The sequence below is a fragment of the Pteropus medius genome, unplaced genomic scaffold (genome assembly GCF_902729225.1).
Source record: "Pteropus medius unplaced genomic scaffold, Ma_sr-lr_union100, whole genome shotgun sequence".
NCBI lineage: Eukaryota > Metazoa > Chordata > Mammalia > Chiroptera > Pteropodidae > Pteropus > Pteropus medius.
The window spans coordinates 572000-593144 of record NW_024344434.1 but is presented as its reverse complement, the minus strand read 5'-3'; the positions used below and the strand labels follow the sequence as shown (position 1 = coordinate 593144).

General features: G+C 34.4%; 1 protein-coding gene across 5 annotated transcripts in view; it reads left to right on the top strand.

Moving 5' to 3' along the window:
- Nucleotides 1-21145, top strand: part of EPB41L5 (erythrocyte membrane protein band 4.1 like 5) — a 137870-nt gene that overhangs the window by 55799 nt on the left and 60926 nt on the right. Inside the window, exon 17 of one of the 5 annotated variants that reach the window (XM_039872650.1) lies at nt 982-3668. The exons of the other annotated variants lie outside the window; for them this stretch is intronic. Within the exon in view, the coding sequence (XP_039728584.1) occupies nt 982-1162 (181 nt within the window). The 3' untranslated portion in view covers nt 1163-3668. Of the gene's footprint in view, nt 1-981; nt 3669-21145 lie in introns of those variants that run through there. 5 annotated transcript variants of the gene reach the window in all.

Sequence of the window (21145 nt, the reverse complement as noted above, 5' to 3'; positions counted from 1 at the left end):
CAAGTTTGTTCTAAGAAATCGTTTTAGCTAATTCTTTTCAGTTTCCCTAAGGAAAAATGGTGAAGATGCATGTTTTGGTTGAGTTAGAAAAATACTGTATTTAAATACCTCTTAAATATGTGCTGCCTTTTTTGCCATGTCACAAAACCTTGATTTTCTGAACCTTGACAAATGTTTTCTTTCTGCTAGAGGACTCTAATCATTTCTAACCAGGAACTGCTTTTATGCATGTTTCATTGCCATAGTTCTGTAGGCCTATTCTATAACACTGTGTAAGGTACCTAACATGCTTATTAAACTGTTTCTTGGGGAGAGGGGCTTACAATCTCATCACGTTATCTGTACCTGTCGAATTTCATTCTGAAGTCCTGTGAACTTTGATTAGAGAAGGAACAATGATTCTCTTGTTAATTGGGAACACTGATGTAAAATTACATAGACTCTGAGGATAGATTTTTTTTTTTTAAATGGTCATTCTGAATTTTGTTTCCCGGATTTCAGTTTTATGAAATCACTTAATTTGGGGAATAATTTTCACAATTGCCCTTTTCTATAAATCTTTGTCTTTACGTAGAATTAATTGTCCCATCAAATATTTGAATTAAGTAGATTATAAATGTTTTTTTATCTTATTAGACCCTCAAACAACATATTTCTGCCTTGATTTTGGTAGCAGCATCAGGGACAGATACAAAGTGTCTTGTTCTCTATGAAATTTTCTATTTATTTAATTCACTTAACTGACTCTGATACTTAAACATATTTCCTTTCCATATTGATGTTTTCTGCTACATGTAACTTTGTGGATTTCCTTTCCTTTGTTATTGAATGTGATTGCATGAAATAGATGTTGATAACTACTCATAGCAGTCAGTGATGCATGCTGGTCACATTGCTTTTCTCCTTTATTATCTCTTACACATCCATTATCTCCTATTCCTATTGACTAACTGTGCTCCCCTCCCACTCCCAACCATCCAGGCTCTCTGCTGCCAGTGACTGCTGTCAACGTGGTGGAAACCAGTGGAACACAAGGGCCTTGTCCCCACCCCAGCCTGCACATAGAAACTACACTGACTTTGTCCATGAGCACAATGTGAAGAATGCAGGAGTCCATCATGATGTTCATTTTCCTGGCCATGCAGCCATGACTGATATATGAGTGTTTAGCTTCTTAGGCATTGGGACTTTTTGTTGTGCAAGTGATGGTATAGAAGTTGATGGTATTCATTCTCTAGCGTTTATAGAGGATTGATCACATTAGGAGAATTTGGGAGAAGTTATTTTCTATTGAGTCACTAGTTGTGTAGTGTTTGTAATTGAAATCTTCTGTGAAAGGAAAAAGGATCTGAAGAAGCTATGTGTCATTAATGATAATGACCAATGTTTTGGTATTGAGAGGGTATGTATATCATTGTAATTTTGGAAAGGTTTTTCATGATATTAACATGTTATCATATCACTCATAAGATGTCTCCAGAGGTTTGTGTTTGTGAATAAGCTGTTCTCCTTTCACCGTAATTCATGCCATCCAAATAGATTGAGGTTAAAAGAATCAGACACACTAAAAACACACTCAATAGAAGCATATCCAGGCACAATATATCAGTCTTTAGTGACATTTTTATAAAACTGCTCTTATATACTATTTTTAATACTTCTGAAGTGACCCATGCCTTAATTTCAGTTAAGTCCTTAAGATTCTATAATTATAATTAATGTAATTTTAAATTAAAAACTTTAATAAACACAAATATTTTAATTTACCAAAAGGTCTAGAAGTCCCATTAATAATGTTATTCATGTAGAGAGATAAATCTGAATGGTTACTTTTGTATGATTAACTAGTTAATCTGTGGTTAACTGAATGGTTTCATCACTGCCGAATGGTTGTAAAAATGACAAATATATTTACTTTTGTCCTTTTACTCTTCTCTTTCATCTCATGCATGCGATAGAGATTTCCCAGGTTTGCAACAGCCTCATAATCTGGCCTTGTACAACCTTTAAAATAAAATTCTGAAGCCTAAACTGTACCACTTTTAAATGGATTGGATATATTACTATTTTTGGTCCTTTACAAACTTCAAAATGTAATTAGCCAAGCCCTTTGGTTCAGTTCATAGAAGCAAATTAGCTGGAAAAAGTACATTTCTGCTGTAATGGGAACTGATGTAAGGGAAGCATTTCTTTTGTCTTTTTTACAGTTTTTAAAAATTTTAACAAAATTCCTGAACTTTTAAACTCTGTAGTAATTTAAAGATATTTTGTAGTCTGAGAATTCATAATACCTTAAGATAATGAAGTTTCATTATAGACACCTTAACCCGTTTACCATCCTGCTCAATCCAAAGATAAAGGTTTTAGAAGGCTTTATTACTGGACTCTTGGTTACAAGTATAATACATCTTCTCAATAGAATACATAAGTAAGCAGAACTAGATAATATTCAGAGAATGAAATTTATAGGTAGGTTTCAATGTGTGAGTTTATCACAGTCATGTATAAGGCATGGATGCTCAAAGTATTCTTTAATGCATCCTGTAAATATGAACAAATACCTACCTTAAATATCTACCAGATACCTGGCTATCTACCTCTTTAAGTCTGTCATCATTTTTTTTATATTTAAAAATAGCCACTAATGTATGTCCCTTATAGTTTTAGATTTTATATAGCTTCAGATTATAATTGTCAAGTATTGTCGATGGTGATCTCTTTCTTAAAAGAAAGGAATTTGAGTCATAACAATTTAAGCACAGAAAACCTGATTTGTGCCATTCAAGAATAGTCTTCATAGGTGTGAATATGATTAAGAACCTACTATTTCTATAATAGAAACCAAAGAGGCATAATAATAAAGCTTTTCTGGTTGTTTAGAAAGTTCCAAGGTTTGACTTCTCTCACTTTAAAATTAATCTTGATATCTGAAGGTCAGCCTCATACGAATCTCAGCAGAGTATTAACTTTGGGAAATGCGAAGGGATTGTAATTGAAGTTTATATTGAAAGTAGTCATTTGTATACCTAGAATTCGAGTAAATCAACAGTTACATTTAAAGTAATGGAAAAATTATATCAGTTTTTCTTTCTTTGAAACCTTGTTATATAATACCTCCTTTGTAAATTCTCGATAGAAACTAGGTTGGAGGGGTGATGGGGGAAGAAAGCAGCAAAATGGAGTTGGGGAAGTAAAGGGCTAAGACTGGATGGTAGTAGAAACAAATTTATTTTACAGAAGTTCCCATATGCTCCAGGATTTAATATTAAATGTTATAAATACTTGTTACTGATGTTTTCAAGATGGTTATACATGAAGACTTTACAGGTAGCTCACCCTAAATTAAATAGTCAACATATTTATACTCTTCTTTTTTGTGTGTGTTTAAAAGGTTAGTGATCATACATCTTAGGTTAGGGAACCAATACGTGCCAGAAGCACCTTACTTGGTTACTATCCTTTTGATCAGAGAGAGCCATCACTTCAAGATTATGTCATTCAAACTTCATGCCTTGTCTAATTTTATTTAACTTATTTTTCACATCTTAAATTGGGTTAGCTGTCTTTCAGCCTAATGGTTATAGAGAGGGAAACTTTTAGAAACACAGCAAAAAAAAAAAAACTTCAAAAGATTTTTGTTTATCTGAGTATAATCGAACCTTTTTGACCTTGATAGGGTAATCATAGATATACTTTTAAAGGAATTAACAGAGAAAAACAAACTTTGTCTTACCGTGTATATATATAATATGTCTATATTTTAAAAAGCAGCTAGTCTGCAAACATTTCAGTATTGTAATATCACCAGTATAATTTAAATCTTTTTTTTTTTTTTTTTTTTGGAAGGGGGCTTTTAAATTTATTTAAAATGCTGACCTGGAAAGTGTTATTTATAACACTTGGGTGAATCTCTATTGTTAAAATTTTCCTTGACGTAAAAGGTGCCATATAAATATGTCAAGACATAAAACCGAAGTGTTTCCTGAATGGGAAGATAAGGAGGCAGCTTGTTTCATAGGATAAAACAGTTAGCTGAGTTTTAATTATGGCAGTTTCTTTTTCTTTACTAGAGTTTTGAATATTTATTTGGTTGATACACTAATAATTACTTTGATTAGTAACTTTGCTTTGTCATATTTTTATGTCCTGATGTCATATATTTCATCTTCCCATTTTGCCAAAACAGAAAAATAGATGAAGTGAGGTAAGGAGTGAAAGAGTATAATATTTTGGGGTTTCAGGAGGAAGAAGAGTGTTGTGAAGATGACTGGCTTCACAGGCATCAGAAGACTAATCCTCAGCTTTGATCCCTTTTACTTCCATATGTATTCACAAATGTAAACTGAAAAAGTTGGGAAATTAATGTCCCATATTAGTGTAGCATGCTTTGATGGTGGAAGCAGTAACCATTTGAACTTTGGCACTCTTAACTGTTTTGGTAGGAACATCCTCTTCATTTCTAAACTATAGTTTATTGCTTCGAAAGGCCATTATTTTTTGTTTGATTTTGAATATTAGGTTTGAAAATAATACTATCAAGTTGCATTAATTTATATTCTGAATATAGGGCTTGTCATCTGAATTTGCAAAAATAAAATCATCTTGCTCCAATAACACAATCTCTTTACTACCACATCTTTCCTATATTTTAATGTAAATTATAACACATCATCAATTATTTCTTGCTTCTGGAAGTATGAATGCTTGCATATGGGATGTTCTTACTTAAGAGATAAAATTTGAAGGTATTCCTGATGTGGGGAGACCTCTCACTCTGTTTCTCTGTCTTTCTGTGTCCTTCTGTCTCATGTATATCCTTTCTATAGTCTGAGTAATGTGAATTTAGGTATAATATTCTTTCTTAGCTTTTTTTGAAGAACATAAAAGTTTCTCATCCTCTGTTCATATAAATTAACCTTTAATATAGTCACATGAAGTCATTGTGAGAATTTTATCTTGCTCAGTGGACACTAACCTTGGTGTTAAAGGTATTAGGACACGAAGCATTTCACGTTGAGTGGAAAATGTTATGTAACTTCATTTCTTTAATTCTTGACCATTGCTAATATGTAATAGACTCTAGTTGCTCTAAGCTCTTTGGGGCTGGTGGGGAGGATCGTGATACTAGCCTTCTTAGAGAATTAGTGAAGAGAACATTGTAAAAAAATTGGTGAAAGGAAAAAATTTTCTGTGACTTTTTTAATGATACATTTTTACTTTTATACTGAAACAGGAAAATGTGTTCCTGTTTTTCCTGAAGGAATTGTTCTCACAAGTTTTTATTAGAAATTACCTAAGCCTCTGTGTTCTAACAACAAACTGTGGCCTTAATTCTAGGTGATGGCGCTTGAGTGAACTTTTTACATTTTGTTCCTGACAGCTGGCCAGCATTTTGTTTATACTGGCATGAAGAAGAGATATCTGACTCAGAGAACAATATTCTCCAAGCAGTTTGATAGAGACTCCCTTAGTGGTATTATAAACCTATACTTCCTCCTCTTAAAAACAGCTGTAGATCAATAGCTGTAGATCTTATATTCTGTTGTTGAAGAAATTCTTGTTTATTTTGTTTTTAACTAATTTTAATAAAGAAGAAATATACCATCGTGTGGTTAGGACTTGAAAGAAGTTGTAGATTCCTTAATAAAGGTCTGGTCTACTGACTAATGACTGATTATTGTTAAATGAAAAATATTTTAAATTATTAAGGATGGGATAAAAAGAACGGAAGATAAGAGATGATAATAGGAAAATAATTGCTGGCCTGATTTGTCTTGTGAAAATTTCTCCTCTTTCAACCCTCCACCACCTCCTTACTTCTCACTCTACTCATCCCCCCGCAGCTAATGACCTTGCTTCCTTCCTGTTTAATTGAGAAAATAAGCAACTAGAAGAGATCTTCTGTAAACACCCACCATCTATTAACTTACTTCCATTAGGTCATATATACTCTGCTTTCCTGGTTATTGCACTTGGTGAACTCTTTGTGCTCTTGTCAAAGGCCCACCTCTCTGCCTGTCTACCAAATCTCATCTCAGCTACTCAGGAACATTATTTCAGCGATTCTCCTTTGTTCTGTGGCATCAATTTTCCCTCTCTACTAGAATATTTTCTTGAGCACAGAAACAGCCTATGATATCTCACATCATTAAAACAGAAACCTCTCAGTCTACCTCTTTTGGCTATTCCTTCATTTTTTTGTTCTATTGATGGCAAAACACCTTGCCATGAAAGAATCGTCTATACTTACTGCCTCTTTCTCTTATTCTGTTTTGAACCCATTCTAATCAGATTTTGTTTCTGCTAACTTAGCTACTAAGTACAATTGTGTAGGTTATGCACTACACAAGAGTACCACATTCAAGACAGTGACCACATAACGTATGACAACAGCCCTCCAGCAAGTGGCACTAAATTTCTTGTTCTAATAAAATCAGCTTATGGCAATTTTGCAAGAGATGGAAGTAACGTGTCTTCAGGAGGAGTATTGCTTGAATCCATACAGAGGCTCTACATGGTCTAGTAGTGTGATGCTATGACTCCACCAAAAAAGCTTTTGTTAGTTCTCGAGTGACTTCCACATTTCTAATCCCAGTCAATCTTCAATCACGGTATTAGCATTCAAAACAGTTGCACACTTCTTTCATGAAATACTTTCTTCACTGAGCTTAGGGACACCATTTTCTTTTTATTGTCTGTAACCTGACTAGCCATCATTTTTAGTCTCCTTTGTTAGTTCCTGCTTTTGTCTCTTAACTCCCTAAACTTTGTCTTAGGGTCTTTTCTGTAATAACTCATTTTCTTGGTAATCTCATCTAGTTTTATGATTTTAAATGTCATCTATACACTAGCAGTTCAGTTTATATTGTTAGCCTGGACCTCTTTGTTCCAGACTTACATATCCAACTGCTTATATGACATTTCTATTTAGATATATAGGCATCTTAATTTTTAAAAACTTTTATTTTGAAGTAATTTTAGGTTTATAGAACAGTTGCAAAGGTAGTGCAGAAGCTCCCACATCCTCCCTATTAGCTTCCCCTAATGTTAACATCCTCTAACTATGGTACAATGGGACTATTATCAAAACTAGGAAATTAACATTGTTATGATACCACCATCTAAACTTTGGACCTATTCAGATTTCACCAGTCTTTCCATATTGTTCCAGGATCTGATTGAAGATCCTGTGTTGCTGTAGTTTCCTTCCATGTGTGACTTTCAGGCATTCCATTTCTTTGATGACCATTTGAAGAATACTGGTCAGATACCTTGTAGGATGTACCTCAATTTGAGTGTATATGATGTTTTCGTATGATTATATTGAGGCCATGGATTTTGGGGGAAAAATACTAGAGAGTTGTGTAATTGAGGCATCTCAAATTTAATATGCTCAAAATGGAAGTAATTCAAAAAGTTTTTCCTAGCTCAGTAATTGGCAATTCTGTTTTTCTTGTTGGTAGGCTAGTGTATCTCAGGCTTCAGTCCTGACCTACTGAATCAAACTCTGGAGGTGAGGCCCAACAATATCTTAACATGCCCTCTGGGAGATTGTGATGCACGCTAAAGTTTGAGAAGCACTTGTGTAGATCATAGCACTTAATAATCTCTTGACTCTTCTCTGTCTCATCAGTCAATAAATTCTGTTAGTTCTTTCAAATAAATCCAGAATCCACCACTTGTCCCAGCAATTGCCCTTGCTCCCCTGCTGTCTCATATTCCTTTGACAGCCATGGTGATTGTAACTTAGATCACTTTATTATTCTGCTCAAACTTTCCAGGAGTCCTCATATCACACAGACCAAAACCCCAAATCCATCTTGACAAAAACTTTTTTCATCCCTTTTACTAATCTTGACCTTGCTCACTTGCCTCCAAAGACTTGCTCAAATATACCAAGTGTGTTTCCTCTTGGAATCTTTGTTCTTTTCCTTCTGCATGCATATTCCTCCAGTCTCTTATGGTTCATTCTGACACCTTGTCAGGAAAATCCTTTCCTAATCTCTAAAATAATCACAGGTTCCCTAGTCTCCTTGGCATTCCCTCTCTCTCTTACCCTGCTTTGCTTTTTATCACCTCACTTCATCTTACATATTATGTGTTTACTTGTTTGTAATCTCTATTCTTCAGTAGAATATAAGCTTTATCAAGGGAGAGCATTTTGTTTACTCCTCTGTCCCCTCGCTCAGCACTTTGTACGTAAATATTAGTTGATTGAAGGCCAAGCACATCTTGGCACACTTGGTGTTACATAAATAGTTAAAATGCTGTCTCTGGCTTCAAGAAATGTATACTCAAGTTATAGAGATAGACAGTTTTACAAATAACTGATAAAAGTGCTAAATCCTTAGGCAAGCAAGGTCATAGAAGAGGTTGAAGTTAAGGCTTCCTGACATTTGCATCAAATTTTGAGGAATACACAGAATCAAAAGCACTACAGACTATAAGCTATAGCAAAAGAAAATTTTGCAGTTGCAAAGTGCAAGGTATAGCTGAACGATGGATGGGGTTTGAGTAATGAGTATAGAATCCACAGAGAGGTATAGTAATAATGGTAGCTGATATTTGAGCTCTTGTGTGCCTGGTATTGTTCTGGAGGCAAAACATTTACCCCAGTAAAGCATTTAATCATAGGAATCTGTAAGGTATTTAGACCAGTGGAGAAAGTAAGGCGTAGTAAGGGTATGTAACTTGTCCAAAGTCACATTGCTAGTAGTACATGGTAAGGCTTGGCTCCAAACTCAGATAGCTTGGTCCTAGAGCCCAGACACTGATATCTACTGTGCTGACTCCATTCAGTGTAAAGCTTGCTGGGGCCTAGACTGTGGAGAGTAAATAGTATAATAACAGTTCTGCTTTTGAAAGATAACTCTGGAGACTGTGAAGAGTGAATGTCAATTGGTAGAAGACTAGATAATTGAAATAAAAAATATGCTACATCTATATTATATAATTGTTAAAGAATGAGGAAAATTCTCTGTGTCCTATTATTGGAGTATATCAGCAATACATTGTTAAATAAACTCAAGGGAAGTGTCTGAGGTATGTTCCCATTTTTGTAAAAACCGCCAAAGCATGTATATATCTGTAAGTGAATGGAAAATGGACCTCAATAGATAAACTGAATTTTCAGAGAGAGGGGATAAGGGAGACATTGCTTTTCTTAGTTAGCATGTACTACTTTAAATAATAAAAACAAAATGCCCCACAATGTAGTGAGAAACAAGACAAACTGCTTCAGATTATACAGGTAGGTGTCCATGAAAAGGAAGGAGATTCATAGACGAGATAATATCCTTACATATCCTTTTGTACATTCTTGAGTAATGGATGTGTACTGGGACGTTGCCAAAAGCCTCAGAGTGAAAATGTAATGTCTAATTACGTTTTTAAAAACTTTTAAGTGTATAGTTCATTGATTTTTAGTATATTCACAAAGGTATACAACTATCACCACTATAATTCCAGAATATTTTCATTATCCCCAAAGGAAGCCCCTTAGCTGTTAACAGTTACTGTCTATTCCCCCACCCCACTCCCCACCCTAGGCCCTGGCAAACACTAATCTACTTTCTGTCTCTGGGTTTGCTTATTCTGGAAATTTACTACAAATAGGATCATACAGTATGTGACCTGTTGTGTCTGACTTCCTTCATCTAGCCTGGTGTTTTCAGGGTTCATTCATGTTTAGTATGTATCAATGTTTGATTCATTTTAATGTCTTAATATATTCCCTTGTATAGTGTACAACATTTTATTTTTGCATTTACCAGTTGAGTGACATTTGGGTTTCTACTTTTTGGCTATTGTGAATATTGCTACTCTGAACATTCATGTACAGTAATTGTTCATGTAACGTGGTAGATAGGTTCTTGGAAACTGCGACTTTAAGCAAAACAATGAATAACAAAAACAATTTTACCATAGACTAGTTGATATAAACAAGAGTTAAGTTCCTATGGCGTATTTCTGGTCACAAAACTTAACCAAACTTTTAAATAAAGACCCAAAACTTCCAATATTAAACATTGACGTAAACGTGAACTATACATACATTTAAGAAAGATTAATAAAGACAAGATAATTATTTCCTAACCTGCTTCTTCCAGTTCAGGGTCGAGGGTGGCTGGTGCTTGTCCTGGCAGCTCAAGGTGGGATCTTATCCTGGAAAGGACACCCTTCCATTGTAGGGCATGTGCACACCCCACACTCAGGCTGGGACAAGTTAGACATGCCAATTCACGCAACGTGCATGTCTTTGCAGTGTGGGAGAAAAACAATACTGGAGAAAACCCATGCAGACATAAGGAGAATGTGCAAACTTTACACAGACAGTGGCCTCAGCAGGCAATTGACTTTTTTCCCTCATCCCGATAAAATGACACTGAACAAAATGATATTATTAGAGGACTGCTGTACAGGTTTTTTTGTAAACGTGTTTTCATAAAAATTCTTTTGGGTATATATGTAAGAGTGGAATTGCTGGGTTATGTGATAACTGTTTAACATCTTGAGGAACTGCCAAATTGTTTACAAATCAGCTGCAGCATTTTGCGTTTCCACCAGCAATTTATCTTTTTCGTTAGAGCCATCCTAGTTGTGAGGGTGATTCATTTTAGTTTTGAGTTGGATTTTCAGGGGGCTAATGGTGTTGAATATTTTCATATGCTTATTGGCTATTTGCACATCTTTGGATAAATGTCTGTTCACAGTCTTCGCCCATTTTAAAATTGGATGCAGTAATTTATCAGTAGCATCTGAAATTTTTTTATGTGTGTGTGCTTTTTTTTTTCCTGAAGTCTTGTCTGTTTAGTCTTTCCAGAGAACCAACATCTTACTTTAATTTTGTAATATATTGTGTATGTCCCTACATATGTGAGGTAGATTGTGTAGAATGAAAACAAAGCACAGTGACAGTTAAATCTTCAATTTGTGAACAGCTCTTGTACCAGGATGGTTAGTTAGTTATTTCTCTGTTTTAGAGAGATAAGATAAAAAAATAAACAGCATTTAAGTTTATAGTTTATATCCATATAAGGTGGACTACTTGGGTAATTATGTACTTGCATTTCCCAGATTATACTTTCTTCATTCTCTCTTTTGACTGTTGCTTATTTGTAGATTGTACTCCCATGTCTGTTTGCAAGTTTCAATGAGACAGTTAAACAAATTTTTCTGGATGAAGGGTCAATAAGAATGTTCCATTTAATGACATTCCATTAAATGACATACATATTTCCCTAGGGAAGAGAAGAGCGGGTGCCAGGTTCATTGGTGTTTTTGTTTTCTTTCACTGTAACAAATTACAAAAAAAATAACAGGTAAATCCTGAAGTGGTTTTTGCCCACAAGCTTCAGTCAGGAGAGGTATTTTATCTGTTGTTACCTATGAAAATTTCAGTAATAGCACACAATGTAGCATAAGCGACTTTGAGATAAAACAGCCTGTTCTAACATGCAAGGGTGTGATAGTGAGCAAGGAAAGTGTGTTCATACTTAATGTCTTTATAACTTGAATGTATCAACCACAGTTTTAATGGAAGAAATAAATGAATCTTTTTTTTTTTCTTTTGACTTCGTTTTGAGACAGAAAGTGGTTGGAAGAGAAAACCTTTCTGGTATCCTCCACAGTAGATGTTCTTTTAATACCATTCCTCCTTGTTTACATATTCTCTTGTTCGCACTCCTTTCCTTCCCTCCCTCCCTCCCTCACTTCCTCTCTCCCTCTTTCTCTCCCTCTGCCTCACCCCTACCTTGAAAAGAAATACAGTTGGAATGAATGGAATAAATTATTTTTTGTGTCTCCTAACCTGATAATGTTTTTACACTAAAAATGTTGCTGCCTTCCTTTTTTTCCCCTTTACAATACTTAGCATTTAAAGTTTTACTGTTTTGAATAGCTCTTAAATATTTGAGATTTAATATTTTGATCATGCTTAAATGATAGACTCCATACTGGATACACATCAAAATTAGTGACTCAGTAATCCAGCGACTAGTTGAGTACTTTGTATAGGCAGTGTTCTGCATTCTGGAAATACAAGTGACCAAGACAAGTTCCTACTCTCATGACACAGTCTAATGAAGAGACTAATGTAAAAACTGATAAAGATGTAGTTTCAAATAGTAATAGATGCTATGAAGAAAATAAGGTAATATCACAGCAAGTGACTGCTGGGTGAGAGGTAGACCTTTGAAGAGATGCTTGAGATATGAATGGCATAAGGCATCAGCCATACAAAGGAGGAGTATTTCAGACAGAAATAACAGCTGGTTTTGAGATATAGAAAGAAAACTTCTATGGACGGACTTAATTAAGGAAGAAGATGTTAGTATAATAAGAGTTCTGGGGCCACTATGCAAGGACTCAGTTGCATAAAGCCTTATGTGCCAGGGAAAAGTTCATATTTTATTCCAAGTGTAGTGGGGAGCCTGCATTGGATTTTTAGTAAGGGAGGGGTGCGTTCTGATACACTCTTTTAAAAGATGACTTTATTGTATGGGAAATGCAAGGCAAGAGTGGGTTTTTTTCCCTGACTAATTGAGAGTAATTTGCAGAGATTGTGAGCCTCTGCATCCAAATTCTTCAGCAGGTATTTTAAACAAAAAACAAAAACAATAACATTCTTTTACATGTCCACAAGGCAGTTACCACATATATTCAGGGAATCAGACATAATATACTACTGTTACCTAAAACATAATGTCCATATTCAAGTTTCCTGATTGTCCCTAATACTGTCTCATAGCAATTTCTTTGATCCAAGTCAGGATTATAATATTTGTTGCTTAAGTGTCTTAATTTGCTGCAATTCCCCAACCTCTATTATTCATAACATTTGCATTCATAAGTAGCACAAGTTTACTGTTTTATAGAATGTCTTTAATTTGAATTTAATTTGTTTCCTCATGATTCAATTCAGTTTATGCATTTATGGCAAGAAAATATGATGTATCTGTATACATCTGTACAGACATGATGTACTAATAGTGCATCACACTAGAGAGTATTTTATGTCACTTTGACCATTACTGGTAGTGTTAAGTTTAGATTATCTGGTGAAGATCATGTCTGTCAGATTTTTCCACTATGTAAGTTACCTTTTTTGGTAATTAAACAGTTACTAAATATTTTGTGTAAATATTCTGTCTCCAACAAACTTTCACCTAATGGTAAAAATTATGATGATTGTTGCAAAATGGTGATTTGCTAATTCATTCTACATTGATTAGTTGGTATTCTACAAGAAATTTTTCATAGATTCATAGATTCTTTTATTCAATATGCTATATAGTACATGACAATTGCTATTTCTTCTGGTAGTCTCACAGTGGTCCCAGATTTGGCCAGTGAGAACCCTGTCAAACTACTTTCTGTACCACTTTCCATGTCTCCCACATTTTTTGAGCACTTTCTTACTTTTTGGTCTAAGAAGTTCTATACTTGTATTTTCCTCGCTTTCTCCCAGAAGTCAACCATTTCTTTGAGTCCCGATTCCTTTGAATTAAAATGGTATTTAGGAACTAGGTATATTCATTGCTACTGTGAATGTCATTGCTTCTAGACTCAGTGGATAGAGTTAAAAAATTAGATAAGTACGTTTAAATCACAAATTCATACTGGTACTCTAATTTCAATCCCATACCTAGTGTTCTTTGCCTCCCCAATTAATTTCTATCTTCCTTCTCTCCTAGTAGAACCTAACTGCAACAGTATCAATATCTATCTCTATATTTACCCACTTATGCAATATATGCTAATAGTTTCAAAATTACCAGACCCATGCCACTATTAACAAATCTACTAAATAAAGTTCAGTATTTTTTACAGTTCTTTCCCTTTATAGTGAGAGTAATTTAATTGGATTAGTCCTTTTTTCTCTATGTGATTTGGTATTCATTTGATAGTAATTGCATTTAAAATTTTTCTAGATATTGCCAGATTCTCCTTCATTGAAGATGAAATGTATTTTTTTCCTCACAGCTTTATTGAGGTACATTTAATACACAAATATATTTATTTAAAGTGTTCAGTTAAGTTTTGGCATGTATATACCTATGATGCCAACACCATAGTTAAGATTAACGATGGATATGTTCAATGTAGTTTTCATTTAAATTCCTCTCATTATGAGCGTATTTTTGTATGTTTAAGAGCCATTTGCATTTTTTTTCTGTGAATTGGCTGTTCTGATCTGTAGTGTCCCCTCCCCTCCTTTTTAAACAGTGATGTTGGCCTTTTTTAAGAAGTTTCTAACATGGGGATATTAACTCTTATGTAATATCAGTAACTCATATAATAGTACTAGTCATCACAGATCTACTTAGAATTACCTCAGTATAAGCTGTGAATAATGAATCTAATTTGTTTCCAGTTGGCTTTTCAGTTATGTCAGCACTACTTTTTTAAAAAATTTATCATGATTCTGGGACAACTAGATATTCACATATAAAAGAAAGAAATTGGACCCCTACCTCACACCATATAAAAAATGAACTCCAAATGGATCATAAACCTAAAATTAATAACTGAAACTATAAAAGTCTTACAGGAAAACACAGAAGTAAATCTTTGTGACCATGGACCTGGCAGTGTTTTTTTAGATAAGACAGCAAAAGCACATGTGACAAAAAAATTGGAGTTTATCACACATTAAAATATAACTTTTGTTTGAAAGGATACCATCAATAAATTGAGAAGAGAACCCATAGAATGGGGAAAGTATTTGCAACTTTTCTTTAGTCCTGCAGACTTGTTTTTTTTAAGGCTTTCCCTGCTTCTAGATTAGGATTTAGCTTTCTACAGTCTTTCTAATCAGTGACCACTTGTTCATCTGTCCCACTACCTTCAATTTATTTTCTCCTTTTCTTTTTACTTGTGAGCGAATGTGATTTTGTGTCCTTATGCTGTAATTTTACAGTGGTTTTATGAGAAAGCAGGACTAAAACTTGTGTTCAATATGCACTGTTTAATTCCTCATGAATGTCTTCTCTTTTGGAAAATTTGTAGGTATTATCCCCTCAAATATTACCCCTCTGTCATCTGTTTTTCCTTCTTCAATTTCTTTTAAATCTGTGTGTCAGCTTTCAGCCTGTGTATCTCCTCTCTCTCATATTTGTCATGTCTTTATTGCCTTTTTGGTGATTTTCTTAATTTTTATCTTCTGCGTTTCTGGTTTTGTTTGTTCTTTAGATTCCACGTGTATATGAAATCATATGGCATTTGTCCTTATCAGACTTATTCCACTCAGCACAATACCCTCTAAGTCTACCACGAAGTATCCTTTTCCATCTTTTTACTTTCAGTCTATGTGTGTTTTAATCTGAAGTGAGTCTCTTGTACGCAGCCTATGTAAGAGTCAATTTTTTTATTCATTCAGCCACTCTGTCTTTTGATTGGAACATTTAATTCTTTTTCATTTGACGTACTTGTTGATAGATATGTAGTCATTGAAATTCTTTTTTTATATATTTTTTTAAATTAATGAATTAATTTTTTATGGTGATATTGGTTAATGAAATCTGGTAACTTTCAGCTGAACATTTTAACAGTAAGGCATATATACATTTACATTGTGTTTACCTTCGTAGTAAGATTTCTTTCTGTCACCACATATTTCACCCCTTTTATCCCATCTACCTCCCCCTTCCACCCTACCTCCACCCCCTGGTAAACATTAGTCTATTGTCCATGTCCATGAGTCTCTGTTTGCTTTTTCTGTGTGTTTGTTGTTTTTAGGTTTATATTCCCACATATAAGTTATATCATGTGATTTCCAACTTTTTCTGTTTGGCTTATTTCGCTTAGCATGATTATCTCGAAGTCCATCCATTGTTGTCACAAATGGCAGTATTTCATTTCTTCCTATGGCTGAGTAATATTCCATCATATATATGTGCCACTGCTTCTTTAGCCACTTGTCTATCATAGGACACTTCGGTTGCTTCCATGTCCTGGCCACTGTGAATAGTGCTGCTCTGAACATCGATGTACAAATATCTTTTCGGATATGGGTTTTCGAGTCTTTGGGGTAAATACCCAGTAGAGGGATAGCTGGATCATATGGTAGATCAATTCTTAGTTTTTTGAGGAACCCCTATAAATGTTTCCATAGTACCAATTTGCAGTCCCACCAGCAGTGTGACGGTTCTTTTTCTCCGCATCCTCTCCAACATTTATTACTTGTCCTGTTGATTACAGCTGTTCTAACAGGTGTAAGTTGGTATCTCATTGTGGTTTTAATTTGCATTTCCCTAATAGCTAGTGATGTTGAGCATCTTTTTATATGTTTGTTGGCCATTTGTCCTCTGGGAAGAAGTGTCTGTTCAGGTCCTCTGGCCATTCTTTGATTGGATTGTTGTTGTTGTTGCTGTTGAGTTATACGAGTTCTTTGTATATTTGGATATTAGGTCTTTATCAGAGGCATTGCTTGCAAATATATTTTCCCATTCAGAGGGCTGTCTCTTTATCTTGTTGACGGTTTCTTTTGCTGTGCAGAAGCTTTTTAATTTGATGTAGTCCCATTCATTTATTTTTGCTTTTACTTCCCTTGCCTTTGAGGTCAAATTCATAAAATCCTCTTTAAGTCCAAAGTCCTTGAGTTTAGTTCCTATGTTTTCTTCTATGCATTTTATTGTTTCAGGTGTTATATTCAAGTCCTTAACCCATTTTGAGTTAATTTTGGTGTGTGGTGATAGGCAAAAGTCTAGTTTCATTCTTTTGCTCGTGGCTTTCTAATTTTCCCAGCACCATTTATTGAAGAGGCTTTCTTTTCTGCACTGTATGTTTTTGGCTTTTTTGTCAAAAATTATTTGCCCATATAAACATGGGTTTACTTCTGAACTCTTGATACAGTTCCACTGGTCCATGATTCTGTTTTTCTACCAATACCATGCCATCGTGATTATTGTTGCTTTGTAATATAATTTGAAGTCAGGCAGAGTGATGCCTCCAGCCTTGTTCTTTTTTCTCAGCTTGGGTTTGGCAATTTGGGGACTTTTGTGCTTCCATACAAACCTGATGATTTTTTTGTTCTGTTTCTTTAAAAAATGCTGATGGAATTTTGATGGAGATTGCATTAAATCTGTATAATGCTTTAAGTAGTACGGTCATTTTAACTATGTTGATTCTTCCAATCTAAGAACATGGAATATCTTTCCATTTCTTTGTACTTTCCTCGATTTCTTTTGATAGGGTCTTATAGTTTTCATTATATAGGTACTTCACATGTTTTGTTAGATTTATTCTTAAATATTTTATCCTTTTTGTTGCAGTCGCAAAAGGAATTATTTTTTCCACTTCCTTATCTAACACTTTATTATTAGAGTATAGGAACACCATGAATTTTTGAACATTGATTTTGTACCTAGAGACTTTACTGTATTTGCTTATTGTTTCAGGTGGTGTTCTTGTGGAATTTTTAGGGTTTTCTATATAGAGAATCATGTCATCCACAAATAGTGACAGTTTAACTTCTTCGTTTCCTATTTGGATGCCTTTTATATCTTTCTCTTGCCTGATTGCACTCACTAGGACCTCCAATGTTATATTGAATAACAGTGGCAATAGTAGACAACCTTGTCTTGTTCCTGATCTTAAAAGAGAAGGTTTTTAGTTTTTCACTATTAAGTATAATGTTGGCTGAGGGTTTGTCATATATGGCCTTTATTATGTTAAGGTACTTTCCTTCTATACCGATTTTGCTAAGTGTTTTGATCATACATGGATGCTGTATATTGTTGAAGGCTTTTTCTGCATCTATTGATATGATCACATGATTCTTATTTTTTAATTTGTTTAAATGATGTATCACATTAATCGATTTGCATATGTTGAACCATCCTTGTGCCCCTGGGATGAAGCCCACGTGATCGTAGTATATAATCTTTTTAATATGTTGCTGTATTCAGTTTGCTAGCATCTTATTTAGGATTTTTGAATGTGTGTTCATGAGAGATTTTGGACTGTAGTTTTCTTTTTTGTGTTAACGTTACCAGGTTTTGGTATCAGGATAATATTGGCCTGATAAAATGAGTTAGGAAGTATGGCTTCCTCTTTGGTTTTTCAGAAGAGTTTGAGGACAATAAGTATTAAATCTTCTTTGAATGTTTGGTAGAATTCATTGTCGAAGCCATCTGGTCCTGGACTTTTACTTTTTGGTAAGTTTTTGATGATCGTGTTTCAATTTCCATACTGCTGATCGGTCTTTTTAGATTTTCCAGATCTTCTCGATTGAGTCTAGGAAGATTATATATTTCAAAGTACTGGTTCATTTCTTCTAAATTATTAAATTTGGTGTTACATACTTTTTCATAGTATTCTTGTATGATCCCTTGTATTTCTATGGCGTCTGTCATAATGTTCTCTCTTTCATCCCTAATTTTGTTTATTTGTGTCCTTTCTCTTTTTTCTTTAGTGAGTCTAGCCAGGGGTTTGTCAATTTTATTCATCTTCTCAAAGAACCAGATTTTTGTTGCATTTATTTTTTCTATTTTTCTGTTTTTAATTTCATTTATTTCTGCTCTAATTTTGATGATTTCTTCTGCTGACTTGAGGCTTCATTTGTTCTTCTTTTCCTAGTTTTAAAATGAAGCGTTAGGTTGTTTGTTTGGGCTCATTCTTATTTTTTGAGATAGGCCTGTAATGATATGAACTTTCCTCTTATTACTGCTTTGGCTGTGTTCCAGAAGTTTTGATACGTTGTACTCAACGTATCATAATTATTCATTGATTCAATGAATCATTATTATTCATTTCCATATATCTCTTGATCTCTCTTTTTATTTCTTCTCTGACCCAGTCATTTTTCAGTAGCATTTTGTTTAATCGCCATCTATTTGTGTTTCTTCCCACTCTCTTTTTACAGTTGGTCTCCAGCTTCAAAGCATTATGATCAGAGAATATGGATAGTATGATTTCAACCCTCTTGTATTTGTTGAGGCTATCTCTGTGTCCCAGTATGTGGTCAATCCTTGAGAATGTTCCATGTAAACTACCGAAGAATGTATAAGCTGCTGTTTTGGGATGAAAGGTTCTGTAAATGTCAATTATGTCCAGTTGGTCAGATGTGTCATTTAAGGATGTTATTTCTTATTGATTTTCTGTTTGGTTGATCTGTCCATATCCGACAATGGGGTATTTAGGTCCCCTACTACGATAGTGTTTTGGTCTGTTTCTCCTTTTAGTTCTTTTAGTAATTCCTTGATATATTTCTGGGCTCCCTGATTGGGAGCATAGATATTAAGTGTTATGTGTTCTTGGCGCATTGTTCCCTTTATCATTATGAAGTGTCCCTCAGTATCTTTCTTTATCTTTGTTATTTTGAAGTCTATTTTGTCTGATATTAGTACTGGTATTCCTGCTTTTCTCTGAATGCCATTTGCTTGAAATATCATTTCCCACCCTTTCACTTTGAGTTTATATTTGTCTCTCTAATTGAGATGTATCTCCTAGATACAGCATATAGTTGGGTTTTGGTTTTTGATCTAGTCTGCAACTCTGTGCCTTTTTATTGGTGAGTTCAGTCCATTTATCTTAGGGTGATCATTGAAATATGAGGTTTTCCTATAACCATTTTATATTTTGCTTTCTGGTAGCTCGGTGTTTCCATTGTTTCCTTGTCCTTGTGTTTCTGTTTTTTTTTTGTTTTTTTTTTTTTTTGGTTGGCTTTTGTGGGTGGTTTTCCCTCTGATCCTTGTTTTATGTTATATATTTCAGTTCTGAATCTTTGGCGTGTGGTTACTATTACGAATATGTGAAGGATAGTTATATATATTCAGTTGTCTATTTTCTTTTGCATGTGCCTTATCTCCATTCCCCTTTGCAAATTTGGATCTTCGAATACTCCCCTTTTCAGTCATTGTTTTCTCAGTTTGTCTCTATGTGTGCTGAACATTCATTGCTGTCTTGCTATAGCAAATCTTTTCTTATTGTTTAAGTTTATCATGCACTGTTCTTAGTAAGTGTTGCGCTCCTCTGCTTCTATCTACCTTCAAGTCGCCTTACTTCTAATTATGTATTTTTTTTTTTTTTTGTCATTTAGTTTTAGATGAGCTGACCCCTTTCAGTATTTCCTGTAGTTCTCGCCTCATAGTAGAGAATTCCCTCAATTTTTCTCTGTCTGGAAAGGTCATTATTTCTCCTTCATATCTAAAGGAGAGTTTTGCTGGATTTTGTTTTTACATTATTCTTGGCTGGTAGTTCCTTTCATTTAATAGTTTATTTAATTTCACTCCTTTCTCACATATAAGGTTTTTGCTGAGAAGTACAATGATAATAATGGGTTTTCCTTTTTAGGTTACTTTTCTTTTCCCTGGCTGCCCTGAGAATTCTTTGTCATTGATTTTTGATTATTTTAATACAGTGTGTCTTGGAGAAGGCCTTTTTGGGTTGAGATAATTGGGTGTTCTGTTGACTTCTTGAATTCCAGGCTCCAGCTCATTCCTTAGATTTGGGAAATTCTCATCAACTTTTTGTCTGAAAATGCTTTCTAATCCCTGCTCCTTTTCCTCCCCTTTGAGAACACCCATTATTCTTATGTTTTCTTTCCTGATGGTATCAGCTAGTTCTTGTATTTCTCTTTCATTATTTTTCATTCTTCGATTTCTCTTCTTCCTTCTGATTTATTTCTAGATTTCTGTCTTTGATATCACTAATCCTTCCTCCATGTGGTCAACTCTATCTCCCAAGCTTGCTATTTCTTTTTTCAACTCTTTCAGTGTGTTCTTCATCTCCAGAAGCTCTCTTTGATTCTTTTTGAGGGTTTCAGTCTCGTTCCTAAAGAATCCATTCTGCTCATCTGGTTGTTTTTAAATTCCTGAAATTGTTGATATGATTTATTTTGGATTTCATTGATTTTTTTTTCAAAAGTACCATCCTGAATTCTCTGTCATTTAAATCACATATTTCCATGTCTTTAGCTTATTTTCTGGAGATTTTTCTCTATCTTTCTGAGCTGCCTTGCCACCTTGGTTGTTCATGGTATTTAGTGGACTATTTCTCAGCTTGGGCAGTAATGGATGTGTATTCTGCTTTTTTTCAAGAAAGAAGATTTAATATCTAAAGGTCTCTTTTTAGCCCATTGAAAATAAGGCATTTTTCTTTTGATTCCCAGTAGATGGCATTTAAGCCTCTTGGATCCCTGCTA